The sequence below is a fragment of the Oryx dammah genome, unplaced genomic scaffold (assembly GCF_014754425.2).
Source record: "Oryx dammah isolate SB20612 unplaced genomic scaffold, SCBI_Odam_1.1 HiC_scaffold_21, whole genome shotgun sequence".
NCBI lineage: Eukaryota > Metazoa > Chordata > Mammalia > Artiodactyla > Bovidae > Oryx > Oryx dammah.
The window spans coordinates 43303683-43317905 of record NW_024070205.1 but is presented as its reverse complement, the minus strand read 5'-3'; the positions used below and the strand labels follow the sequence as shown (position 1 = coordinate 43317905).

General features: G+C 41.8%; 1 protein-coding gene across 1 annotated transcript in view; it reads right to left on the bottom strand.

The window, feature by feature from the left end:
• F5 (coagulation factor V) overlaps positions 1 to 14223 on the bottom strand; it is a 74993-nt gene that overhangs the window by 58604 nt on the left and 2166 nt on the right. Inside the window, exons 2-3 of the mRNA XM_040263552.1 lie at positions 11495 to 11586; positions 2507 to 2629 (exon numbers count right to left, since the gene is read on the bottom strand). Of these exons, the coding sequence (XP_040119486.1) occupies positions 2507 to 2629; positions 11495 to 11586 (215 nt within the window). The remainder of the gene's footprint in view (positions 1 to 2506; positions 2630 to 11494; positions 11587 to 14223) is intronic.

The window sequence follows — 14223 nt, the reverse complement described above, 5'->3', positions numbered from 1 at the left end:
TTGCAAGGTTCATTCTCTGTGCAAACAGCTTAGGTGGAGTACAAAGTCTGTTAACACTTAACTCCTCCCACATCTGAAATAGAACCTTTCTGGAACGTTTTGAGGGTTCTCCCCTTGTGCATGGCATTGCCAAATTCCTGATGCAGTCATTTGGAATACTTATAAGTAGGTGAAATTCTTCTTCACTATGTCATTATGCCATTACAAGCTACCTCACCCAGAGTTTTGCAAAGTGGCTAAGATGCCTGAAATTTCAGTTAATGCTTCATTGTTTTTCCTCAAGCCAAAGATGAAGTGATATTGCTAATGGTCCTGGGGAGGTTAGTTCATTGACATTACCAGGATGAGTTTGATAGCAATTTACATAGGAAATAATAAATAAAAAGTCCCTTTCCAATCCATATGTGTTGTGTGCTTAGTCACTCAGTCCTGTCCGACTCTTTGTGACCCCACAGACTGTAGCCTGCCAGGATCCTCTGTCCATGGAAATTCTCCAGGCAAGAATACTGGAGTGAGTTTCCATGCCCTGTTCCAGGGGATCTTCCCAACCCAGGGATTGAACCCAGGTCTCCCACATTGCAGACAGATTCTTTGCCATCTGAGTCATCAGGGAAGCCCAAGAATACTGGAGTTGGTAGCCTATCCCTTCTCCAAGGGATCTTTCTGACCCAGGGATCAAACCAGGTCCCCAGCATTGCGGGCAGATTCTTTACCCTCTGAGCCACCAGGGAAGCTCTCTAATCGTATACTGTCAGGTAAATATTAAGTTATTTGAACATATTTCAAATAACATTTTTAATCAAGATAAAATTGACATTATAACATTATAATTTAAAGACATTTTAATTGAATTACTTTTATCATTGTAAAACTATCAAGTGCTTATTATTTGTTAATATTTATCAAGTGCTCATTTTATATACAGGACTTCCCAGGTGGCCTGGAGAAGGAAATGGCAACCCACTCCAGTATTCTTGCCTGGAAAATCCCATAAAGGAGGAACCTGGCAACCTACAGTCCATGGGTTCTCAAAGAGCTGGATACGACTGAGCAACTTCACTTTCTTTCACTTTCTCAGGTGATGCCAGTGGTAAAGAACCTGCCTGCCAATATCCAGTCCCTCGGTGGGGAAGGTCTCCTGGAGGAGCGCGTGGCAATCCACTCCAGAATTCTTGCCTGGAGAATATGCAAGGCATTGTTCTGATATTTCTTGACCACAAACCTATATGAGATATGATTACAATCCCCATTTTACAGATGAGAGAGACGAGGCACAAAGAGGTAGAGTTACTTGCCAAAAGTCACACAGCTAATAAATGTCTGAGCCAGAATTTGTACGGGGTGTCTAGTTCCAGACCTACATTGTAAACTACTCTCCTACTTAGTTCTTCTCTTCAAAGGTATAATGGCTGGCATACATGGGGAAAAGATTTGTGAATCATGAAAAGTTAAAATTTATTTTTAAATGGTGTTATACCAACATCTATTATAGTATGGATAATTTTCTTACATCAGTCCCTAACAGAACTCTACTCTGCTTATTGTGGTCTGAACATTAACGTAATGGAAATAATCAGAACAATATCAGCAATAGGTACTTACCATTCTGTAGCTGAAGTGGTCCCTTTAATCTCCACCATATCCATGATCTTCACCATCACTGTCATCATTAACCGGGGACTTACCAGGTTCCAGGGAATCATATTTAGTACATTACCTAAATGATCTCATTTGTTCCTCAGAACTATCTTATGGAATAAGTATAACCATTCCCATTTTATAGATGAGAAAACTGAAGCTTAGAGATGCTATCCTCATAGAATCAGAAATTGTAAAGCTGGAATTTGAACCTAAGAATGCCTCTAAAGTTTATGTTCTTAACCACTTCAGTATGTCCAAAATTTCGATACTACATCTATGACCATCATCACCACCGAATATCACTTATTAGATGCCACCTATGTGCTAGGGTAGCCCTGTGTCAGTCCAGCCCTATGTCACTGTTTCAAACTATGGCTCATGGACCAAATCCAGCCAGCTGCCTATTTTTTATAAATAAAATTTTATTGGGACACAGCCATGCACATCCATTTACATATTGTCTGTGGCCGCTTTTGTACTAAATGGTAGAGTTGAGTAGTTGCAACATAGATTCTATGACTCTCAAAGCCCAAAGTATTTACTGGAACCCCTGCCTTAACCCATCTTGCAATATTATTATTCTCATTTTGCAGAGGAACATATTGGAGTTCATAAAGATTAGATAACCTGCCCATCCAACTATTCAAAAACAAAACATAGCAAAAAAACTGAGGTCTAGATGACTCCAGAATTTTTTCACTTTCTCCTCTGAAATAAAAAAGGCATAATTTTTATTATTACCAGTTATAGGAAAGGAGATTTCTCTTAACTTAATTCACAATATGGTTCAAAAGGTTTGACACTGGTGGTAAAAGAGTTGTACATTTTCCCATGTCAGAAGGATATAATGTTAAATTCCTCTTACCTTCTGAGAATTTACTGTACTTAATTCCTTGAGGATGGATGCTTAAGGGCTTGTGTGCTTTATTCTTAAAGTGAACTTTCATGATGTCTCCAACTTCAGCGTACAAAGTAGGCCCAAGGAGTCCTATGAATACAAGGATTTAAAATATGTCTGTATTCAGGATTACTAAGACAGAGCTGCTCGGAGAAGGCAATGGCACCCCACTCCAATACTCTTGCCTGGAAAATCCCATGGACGGAGGAGCCTGGAAGGCTGCAGTCCATGGGATCGCGAAGAGTCGGACATGACTGAGCGACTTCCCTTTCACTTTCCACTTTCCTGCATTGGAGAAGGAAATGGCAACCCACTCCAGTGTTCTTGCCTGGAGAACCCTGGGGACGTGGGAGCCTGGTGGGCTGCTGTCTCTGGGGTTGCACAGAGTTGGACACGACTGAAGCGACTTAGCAGCAGCCGCAGCAGCAAGACAGAGCTGCTAAGCAAGAAAAGATGCAGAAAACCCCCCAGGTGATTGCTGTCATTCCTCTCAGTCTTGAGGCTGACGAGCTTATCTTCAATCTAGAAGGCTTTCCCAGCTCATTACCTCTGTATCCCATGCAGGCAGATAAGGATGGGAAGGTAGAAATACCTGGCTTGGGCCCAAAGCCAGTTAAAAAAATAGAAGAAATAGTTCTGATCATGTCCACCCCATTCTGATTCACTGTCATTCCTGGAGAGACTGCCATCTTGGGTCAAGAAAGGGTGAGGTGAGAGAAGGCGCCTGACTACTTCAGATCTCTCTGAGGTGGTGAAGTCAGGGAGCAGAACCGACCATTCTCTGGCCCTGAGGCAAGTTCAGAGTCCCGAGGCAGGAGTGAGCTTGATGTATCCAAAGAACAGACCATCGGTGTGGCCAGAGTGAGAAAAGTTAGGGTCACCCACTATGGGCCATGGTAGGGACTTTGGATTTTCTTCTAAGTGAAATGGAAAATCACTGAGCTTTGTGCAGCAGAGAGACATGGTCTCATATGTTTTAAAGTTAATCCTACATGTACACACCGCTATATTTAAAATGGATAACCAACAAAGACCTACTGTATAGCATAGGGAACTCTGCTCAATATTATGTGGCAGCTTGGGTGGGAGAGGAGTTTGGGGGAGAATGAATACACATTTATGTATGGCTGAGTCCTTTTGCTCTCCACTTGAAACTATTGCAACATTGTTAATTTGCTATACCCCAGTACAAAATAAAAAGTATTTTTTTTTTAAAGTTCATCCTAAAAAAAAAAAAAAAATCGCAAGAAAGATTTGTCCTAGCTGCTGGGTAGAAAATATTCTTTGTAGTGACAACAGGGGACACAAACCAGGTGGAATAGACTAGAGATAATGCTGTGCTGGGCCAGCATATGCAGCAGTGAAGCAGGGAGAAGAGGTTAGATTCTGGACATTTTGACAGTAGAGCCAGCAAATTTGTTGAGGGGTTAGATGTAGCCATTGAGAGAGAGAAGTCAAGGGTGATCCTAAGGGTTTTGATCTAAGCAACTGGATAAGTGATGTTAGCAGTTACTTAGATGGGGAGCACAGCAGGGACAGCAGATTGAGGTGCAGAAATCAACAGTGAGGCTTCTCTTACTACATGCCAGGGGCTGTGCTAGGTCCTAGGGACACATGGATAAATATGCGACTGTCCTTGTCCTTAAGGAGCTCACAGGCTCGTTTGGAGGTAGACATATGGTAGGAGCTACTGCTGAGATATGGGCAAAATGCTACAGGAGAAGAAAGGATGAAGGACCAACTCTGTCTGTGGAATTAGGGGAAGAGTTGATATGTGACTCAGCTTTCTGAAGAGTCACATGTTACAGTTTCCCAAAGTGTAATCCTTGGATGTTTCTGCATCAAGAATCAGCGAGGGCTGAACTAAAAGGCAGATTCTCAAGTAAGTACTCTCTCAGCCCCAGTGAACCTGAGTCTCTCTGGAGGTGGGGTCCGGGAATCTGCATTTTGGAGGTGTGCTCCTGAGTTGATTCTGATGTCCTTCAAAGCTTGAAGACTTGTTGCCAAAAGCCCTTTTTCAGACAGTTGATTGCTCTCACTTCCAAGCCATCCATAAGCTCTCGTGGGGTTGGCTTCTGCCCATTAGGGATCACGGGAGCAGGAGAAGGAAGTTACAGTAGTCGTGGAATTCGACCAGCATTTGTTTACCATGGAGATAACTGTAATTGTCCCTCTTGATATATTGAAGCATTCTAAGTCTTTGCATTAAACCTTCCAGCAGATCTTTAAGGTTGTTATTAAGATACTTATTTTACAGATGAAGAAACTGAACCTCAGAGAATCTAAATATCTCAGCCAGTACTATACAGCTAATTAGAGGCAGAGCCATAATTTAACCTTAAATCTGTCTGACTCTAAATGCTAAGCTTTTAACCACCTCTTTTTATTGCACCTTGTAGTTATTCATTCTTTTAAGAAATATTGAATGCTCACATTATCCTAGGTGTCAGAATTGGAATGGTGAGTAAAACAGATGTACCCCCTGCCTTCAAAGACAATAGAAGGCAAGACAGATTTTAACAAATGGTCACACAAGTATTTAATTGCAAACTGTGGTTCATATTATGAAAGAAAAGAATAGGATTCTCTGCAGGGCATTTGACAGGGGCTTCTAGGTTATTCTTAGAGGCAGGAAGGGGATCCGAGTTGGAAAATGCTTCCCTGAGGAAGTGAGGTATTAAGATATAAATGTTGTTACTTTCTCAAGGCCCTGTTTTCTGAAGACTGTTCTGTCTTACCCTTTCCTTGTGTGCTCTTTCTCCTGCCCTTAAGACAGATATCTTGGCTGACACGTCAGCCTCGATAGGTGGTGTTCTGCACGCAGAACAAACTTCCTTATCTTCAAAGCCTTACTATATGACTCCCTTGTCCAAAAAGGGGACTTTATAAATATACACTCAGCATTTTCTTGGAGAAATGCTCTTTAATGAGCTGTCTACATACACTGTCTCTTATAATCCTGTGTAGTTGTGAAAATTAATTCAATACGACACCACCACAGTGAGGAGTTAACTGAAGCCCAAAGGCAAAGAGGCAAAGAGATGGACAAGAGCAGTCCAGGGAGTGAGACTAGCATGTACAAAGGCATTGAGGTGCAGCACACTTGGCCTATTCAGAGAACTGGCAGATAGGCACGGGAAGGCAGAGCTTTGTAGGTAAGAGAGAAAGGCAGAAAGTGAGGCCAAAGGCATGATCAGAGGCCTCATCACACAGGGCCTTGTAGACCTCTCAGAGTTTTGCCTCTTAATAGTATCTGGAAGCAGGGGTGCAACATGGACCAGTGACCAGCTGCATTTGTGAGAAACCAGAGTGAAGGTTGAGAGTTAAACATGGAAGGCTCCAGGAGAGAGATGTTGGTAGCTTAGTTCAAAGTTAGGACAATGGAGATGATAAGGAGAGAACATATTAGAGAGCTGTTTAGATCACACTGTCAGGATTTGATGGGTTGCATGTAGAGTAGGGGGTGAGGGAGATCAAGGAGCCATGGATGGCTGCTGAGGTTCTGGTTTGGAGGGCTGGGTGGATGAGAAGGCCATTTCCTGAAACAGAGGACACTGTGGCAGAGTTTTGTTTGGGGGAGCGGGTGGGGGGGTGTAGTAGGCAGGATAATGCCCTCCCACATCCTAATCCCTGGGACCTGTAAATATGCTATCTTATATGGCAGAATAGATTCTGTGGGTGTGATTAAGTTAAGGAAGTTGAGATGGGGAAGGTTTCTTGGATTATCCAGGTGGGCCCAACGTAATCATAAAGGTCCTCAGAAAAGAGAAGCAGGAGTATCTGAGTTAGCAACTAGAAGATGCTACCTGCTGGCTTTGAAGAAGGCGGAAGGGGCCATGAGCCCATGGAAGCAGGTGGCTTCTATCAGTAGTAAAGGGAAAAGGCAAGGAAATAATTCTCCCAGAAGCCTCCAGAAGGAACAGAGGTCTTCAAACACCTTGATTTTAACTCAGTGAAACTCATTTGGACTTCTGGCCTCAAGAATTTTAAGATAACAAATTTGTGTTGTTTTAAACCACTAAGTTTGTGGTAATTTGTTACAGCAATGATAGGAAACTAATTTTCCCTTAGCAATGAGAAAATGATCTTTGAGACAGTCATCCTATGTTTCCACCCACTGTTGTCTTATTCCACTCCCTGAGCTCCAAGTTCTAGAGTTTACACTGACCTTGTGCCAGAAGCTTTTTGTTTGTGTTTTTATGTTAGTTCTGCATAGGACCATGGGGTCCACAGAGCTGAATCCTCCTCTGAGAGATAGTTACAAAGCCTGGGAAGCGGGTGGGAAGAGTGGCGTGTCCAAGGTCAGTCAGTGATTGGTGGCATTGCTAGGACTAGAACTCAGGTCTCTAGACTCTTGAACCAAAGCTTTCTTTTACCACCTTCTGCAGGGCAGGTCAGCTCCCTCACTTTCCTGGAACAATCCCCATGTATGCACTGTTCTTCACTCCTGGCCATAGCTGACTCCACTGACTGACCCCTCTGTTCTGGCTGATACTCTCAGGCCTAGCTCCCAACAGAAGCCCCCACTGGTTACTCCCACCTGCCCAGAATGCCCATGAGCCAAGTCAGGTGCTGACTGCTGTCACATGGTCCAGTGCAATTTGTTACCCTGGATGTCTTGCTCGGTTGATTTGTTTGTTGGCATCACATGGCTGCACATGCCCGATGCCCAGAATAAGTCTTCTAAGTTATTTAACCTCTTACTGCAATGAGTGGTTAGGAATATTTGTTTAGCCTCCCTATCTACTTCTTCAGAATTAAAGCAAAACAAAGGGGTATTTTTATAAATGCAAACCAAATACCTTCATGCATGGAGGCAAACACGGCTGAATGTTGTTTGAGCTGCCATTTAGATCCTCCATAAACCAGATGGCCTAAGGCCTTCTCTGCCTTTTCTTTGGTGCCCAGTGTCAAATTGGGGGAAAGAGTGGCCTGTCTTGAGATTGCAGGAAGGTAGCACAACCTGTACCCAATTTCATGCAGTTTTGGAATGAAAACTGCAGGAGGTAAGCTAACCCAATCCCTTGCTCTCAGGTGAATAATGTGTTGCAGAACGCAGGGCAGCCCATTGTTGCTACTATTATAAAACTCCTTTGGGGACAAACATTTCATAATCCTTCTTGAAAATACAGAGACTCAAAACTAGTCATATAAAGCCCCAGACAGGATTCCTAAAAATGAGCCCGGCCCCTCCACCTGTCCATGTGTCTATAAACCTCACTGCAGAGGCATCTCTTCAAAATTCCTGTCCAGTAGCTTGACCCCACAAAAACTTCTGGGCTCATGCTACAGAAATACAGCACATGGCTAGAATCATACCCACCAGATGAGTGGAGCAGGAAATAAGGGAAAGATACAGAGAACACAGAACTAGGCAATGGAATGGGGAAGCCCATGCAGTCAATGGCAGTGTTCACACAGATCTTATTAAAAATCCGAGACTTTTCGTTTACACTAGATTTTCCCTCTTGTATCCACTATTAGTGGAGAAGGAAATGGCAACCCACTCCAGTATTCTTGCCTGGGAAATCCCATGGACAGAGGAGCCTGGCGGGCTATAGTCGATGGGGTCACAAAAGAGTTGGACATGGCTTAGCAACTAAACAGTCTTCCCTGGTGGCTCAGATGGTAAAAGCATCTGCCTGCAATGCGGGAGACCTGGGTTTGATCCCTGAGTTGGGAAGATCTCCTGGAGAAGAAAACGGCAACCCACTCCAGTACTCTTGCCTGGAAAATCCCACGGACAGAGGAGCCTGGTAGGCTGTAGTCCATGGGGTCGCAAAAAGTCGGACACGACTGACCAACTTCACTTTCACTTTCACTTTAGCAACTAAACAACAACAGGCAACTCTTATAGGGATATAGAGGTGAATAAGATACAACTCCTGTGCTCCAGGGGTTCATAATTAAGCAACTTTGGGCTTTCAGGAAGAGGTTACATAAAAAATAGATATTAAAATTGCTCAGAATTCACATAAAACAAATATTAGATATACAAGTGTTGACAGAAAAGTAATGTTTTAAGTGTCCTAGGCTTAAACATAAATCAGCTATCAAGCTCTACTTCTAATGAGATTGAATCAGGAAATCACTACAAAATTAATCATCTCAAAGGATTTAGACCACAGTATTCTCCTCTTCAAAAATAATCAGTGCCTACACATTGGGCTTCCCTGGTGGCTCAGAGGTTAAAGCGTCTGCCTAGAATGCAGGAGACCCGGGGTTTGATCCCTGGGTCGGGAAGATCCCCTGGAGAAGGAAATGGCAACCCACTCCAGTACTCTTGCCTGGAGAATCCCATGGAGGGAGGAGCCTGGTAAGCTACAGTCCATGGGGTCACAAAGAGTCAGACACGACTGAGCGACTTCACTTCCTTTCACTTTTCACACATCACCTAAAAGACAACCTCCTGTCTGGCACTGGTCCTTCTACCCGTTACTGCACTCAGCAAGTAGCTAACAAAGCATAGACAAATCAGTTCACTTGGCAAAAGCCACAAAAAAGAGAACTCTGAATATCTGCCCAATTTCTCTTTTTCCAGGCATAATGAGTATGTTTCCCAGCTCGTTTTCCCTTACCCACCTGCAATTTAATTTCATTAAATAGTTCTTAAGTATTTATTGTACATACTAAGCTTAAAGCTGGATCTATTAAAAAAAAAAATTACAGAGTCTATAGAGGACAGAAGATTCTTTAAGTTCCTGCCCCAAAACTACAAGCAATTTTTAGTAAACTTATTAATAAAAGGTTGCTTACCTAGTCCCCCCCCAGCCAGTTCCCCCGTGAGAGCAGTATCTCTTCTACCTCAGGCCGATCCAGCCCAGCTTTGAATCCCATCACTTCCTGTTTCTTCTGAGTCTGGTTCTTACAGTTATTCTCCCTCAGATGTTTTATCCTCTCCTTTTCTTTAGGATTCTTCCCTTGGGCACTTAGATATTTTAAGTCACTGTCATTCTTTTTTAAAATAAAACTCTTGGACTTCCCTGGTGGTTCTATGGCTAAGACTCTGCGCTGCCAATGCACGCGGCCTCGGTTCAATTTCTGGTCAGGGAACTAGATCCACCGTGCCGCAACTAAGATCTCGTATGCTGCAAAGAAGATCAAAGAGCCCTCGTGCCACACCTAGGACCCAATGCAGCCAAATAAGTAAATTAAAGATAAAATAAAACTCTTAAAATATCCTTAAACCTCTCATTTCCTCCCGGAACTACCCTATCTCTCCTCCCATTTGGAGCCAAGTTTCAGGAAAGAATTATCTATGTAAGTTCCTCCTACTTCCATTTCCTTATATTCCAGTCACTTCCATTCGATTTCTGTCACCAGAGGAAGTGGCGCCAGGGACACCAGGTAATGACAGAGTTTCGAGAAGGGAGAGCATTACATGTCCTAGTAATGCTAAGTGGGAAAATAAATGGACAGCACCCAGTGGTCTGGTACCTCGAGGTCATTATTGTTGTCTTCAGTGTCTCAGTTGTTTCTGACTCTTTGTGACCCCACGGACTGTAGCCCTCCAGGCTCTTCTGTCCATGGAGTTTCCCAGGAAAGAACACTGGAGTGAGTTGCCATTTCCTTCTCCAGGGGATCTTCCTGCACCAGGGATCAAACCTACATTTCCTCATTGGCAGGCAAGTTCTTTACTGCTGAACCATGGGCGAAGTCCCATCTCCGAGGTCATGGATGCCCTTTTTCTAGAGTAATTTCATATGATAGAGAATGAAATGCACCAATCACACAGGAAGTTGGTAGTAAAAGAGGGAAGAAAAGGCAGGCAGAGTCAAGGGCAGACTTTTTTTTTCTTCTAGATGGTGGTTAACCTGGACAGAAGTTGTGTCCTGTTTGATTTTTGAGGATTTTTGACAGAAGGGAAGGCTCCAGTTAGGAAAAATTGAACATGAAGAGAGATCTAAAGAGGAGGCATGACAGGATGCAGTGAATAAAAGATGTAGAAGGCTCAGTCTGAGGAAAATGACAGGTCTTCACCTGGTTGGGGGTGGGGGGAGTGAAGTGAAGTCTCTCCGTCGTGTCTAACTCTTTGCGACCCCATGGACTGTAGCCTACTGGGCTCCTCCATCTATGGGATTTTCCAGGCAAGAATACTGGAGTGGGCTGCCATTTCCTTCTCCAGAGGATCTTCCCGATCCAGGGATTGGATCCGGGTTCCCCGCAGGATAGGCAGACGCTTTACCGTCTGAGTATATGTGAATTATCAACTAGGGGACCTAACTGGAGGACGTTGTCTCTTAATGGCCTTTATCATTCCTGTGGACTATGTTACCATATTCACCACATTTGAGATCCCAGAAACCCATTCAGCCTACTTAATTGAAAAAGAGTTGAGGAAAAGAAGACATTTTCCTTTAAAAATTATAGCTATTATGTATATCACACTAAATAAAAAAGAGATGGGAAGGATAGATGCAAAAAAAAAATCAGCCATATACAGTTCCTTTAAATGAATTTTGGGACCCAGCAAATAATCATTTGCTAAAGTTCATTTGTGCTCATTAAACTAGACCTTAAGCTCCACGAAGGCAGGAGATGCATTTGTCTTGACCACCATGACATCCATAGTGCCTATTTCAATGCCCAGCCCACAGTAGGTGCTCTTTAATAGTTTGCTAGATGAATGAATAAAAATTCAAACACTTAAAAGTTGTGTTTAGCTTTTTAAAATCAATGTTAAAAACAGTTGTCTTCATAGGCATGTGACCCATGAAATTGCGCAGGGCCCCATGCTCAGGAGGGCCCCCAGCTTGGCTTAATGCTTTGTTGTTACTGTTTTGAAATTCTCAATACTATGAATAAGAGCCCTACAAATTATGTAGTCACACTGGTTAAAAACAACAAAAACACATTTCTATAAAATATCACTAAATGTATATTTTAGATATATGTGAATATCAAATTAGCCATAGAGTTTTATCTTTAAAATTTAAAAATATATTTCAGGCTTACCTGAAGTTCTGGATTGTGGTTTTTCTTTCTGAAAATATGCTTCATACTCCCTGTAGACAATTTTCTTAAAGGAGGTTTCAAAAGGTTTCGAACTGGAAATAAAATACATTTGAAAGGCTTTATATGACATATACTCACAGTACAACAAAATAGATCTCTCATGTCCTCAAACCTTTACTAGAAATAACACTATTTTTTAACTGCATTTCAGAAACCCCAGGTCTTATAAATATGAACAATAAGTGAAGTTAATAAAATAATTATTGATGTCTTCAAGAATATCCTATTGTGATAACCATTCTTCCACAAATTTAGCTTGCATTAACCAACCCTATTACTCAGATCAAACTTCTAAAAAAGAATCCAAACTTTAGGCTTATATTTTAAATGATTAAAGATATGGCCAAATTCCTTATGAATAAATATGTGAGCTGCTTTTCAACTCTTCATTCATATACAGTTTTAAGCTGCTGGTGTTAGTTGCTCAGTCGTGTCTGACTCTGTGACCCCATGGACTGTAGCCCAGCAGGCTGCTCTGTCCATGGAATTCTCTAGACAAAAGTACTGGAGTGGTGTGCCATTCTCTTCTCCAGGATTCTTCTCAACCCAGGGATTGAACCTGCATCTCCTGCGTTGCAGGCAGACTGTTTACCGCCTGAGCCACCAGGGAAGCCCAAGCTGCTGGAGAACACTGTTAAAAGCTGTTGATTTAATGGACTCTTTCTTGCTCAGAAGTTGAAGATGGCTAATGGAGTCAAAGCCCTGGGATTCATATAGGAAACAAACAAATGACAAAACTAAGTTTAAGTAACTTGCCTGAGGAGAAACAGTTGATAATGGCAAAACCAAGATTCAAAAACTACTGTCCAATCGGTCATCCCTGGTATCTGTGGGGGGTATAGTTTATTTAAAACTGCAGATGTTCAAGTCCCTTCTATAAAAGTACAGTTAGCCGGCTGTACCTGCAGCTTTCATATCCACAGATGCACAGGGCCAGTTGTTTCCATGGTTAAGAACTCAGAGAGGAAAGCAGAGAGAGTACTGGGATAATATCCATCCTTTCCTTCTGTGTCTCTAAAGATGGACACATCATTCCCATCCTTGTCTTAAACTCAAAGGTAAAAGGAAAGATAATAGTAGTAGTGTTAGTTGCTCAGCCATCTCTGACTCTTTGCAACCCCATGGACTGCAGCTCACCAGGCCCCTCTGTCCATGTGATTCCCCAGTCAAGAATACTGGAGTGGATAGCCGTTCCCTGCTCCAGGGGATTTTTCCAGCCCAGGGATCAAACCCAGATCTCCTGCATTGCTGGCAGATTCTTTACCATCTGAGCGACCAGGGGAGCCCAAAAGGAAAGATAATTGGGGGAAATTTCTTACAGATGTGTAAACCAGTTGCCCACATTGGCTTTGTTATGCTTCCTAATCCAGACAGTGGCCCAGTATAATTAGGTCGTAACAGAGAAAGATACTAATCACATTTGCTATGATGTTTATGTAGCACAGAGGCTAAGAAAACTTTTTTTATGTTCAGAGTGTCTGGGTTTGAATCCTGTATCTAGCCCTTGTTACCTGTATAACCTTGAAAAGTTTATTTAATCCATTTTTGCCTCTGTTTCTGTAATTGTGAGCTGGGACCACCAGTAAAACCTCCTTCAAGGATTATTACAAGTTTTAAATAAACTGATACCTACAAAGGGTTTAGAGCTGGCACATTGCAAATATTCAACGCATGTTAGCTAGTAATATCTTAAAAGCGTAATTAAAGTTGATTTTTCACTTTCAAGTTTTCCCAGCAAGCAGAAAAATCTGTAATTTTAGTAGTTCTCATAATTTTAAAATGTGGGATACAAGAACTGTGTTAATATTTGAAGGCAGAGTTTAAAGAGGCACGCATAAGTATTTTTGGAAAGGCTAGCTATAGAAGGTGGTAAGTTCTCAGTCACTGGAAGCATTCAAGTAGAAACTAGACAATTATTTACTAATTGCTTTGGGTGCTTTGAGTTTGGGAAAAAGTAGGAAGTTAAAACATGCAAGTTGAAAATTAATTAAATGACCTCTTAAGAGTTTATAGAGCCCAAGAACCCTAGGATTGTATGTTAGTGTCCATAATGTGGAGGTCCTTTTTCTTGGAAGGGTGAAACTGAAACATGTTTCCTATCCCTAACCATAGATCTGTAAATACAGGAGTACAGGTGACAGTATAAACTCTTTACTAAGAAAAATCAGTCTTTTATGTAATTTTAATAGAGGTGTGCTTCCTACTATGTTTCCCTGTGTATATTGTGTGTGCATACTGAGGTATATTTATTTTTAATTTGAACAACTGAATTGCTATTGGAAAATAATCAGTCTGAGCAGAAAGTTAAAGATGAATTCAAACAATATGCATGATGAATTTTCCATTTATGAGAATTCTTTAAAGATGATTTATTCATAATAAAATCATATAAAGCTTAAACCCTTGACAGACCAATATACATCTATTTTTTTAATATCTGTTACTATATGCATGCAAGTGATTGAACATATTTCCTTAGGGAAATTTTCAAAAATATTCACTTTAGCTCCAGAGCAAGAATAAAAGATATATTTCACCACTAAAAGGCACTGCCCTGCCAATATTACATGGAATAAGGAAAGATTTTTGCTTGGTGCTAAAATACACTTTAGAAAAGGATGGATGTTGATTTCTTTATAGTGAGTATCATTAGCTCTCAGTGTAGGACA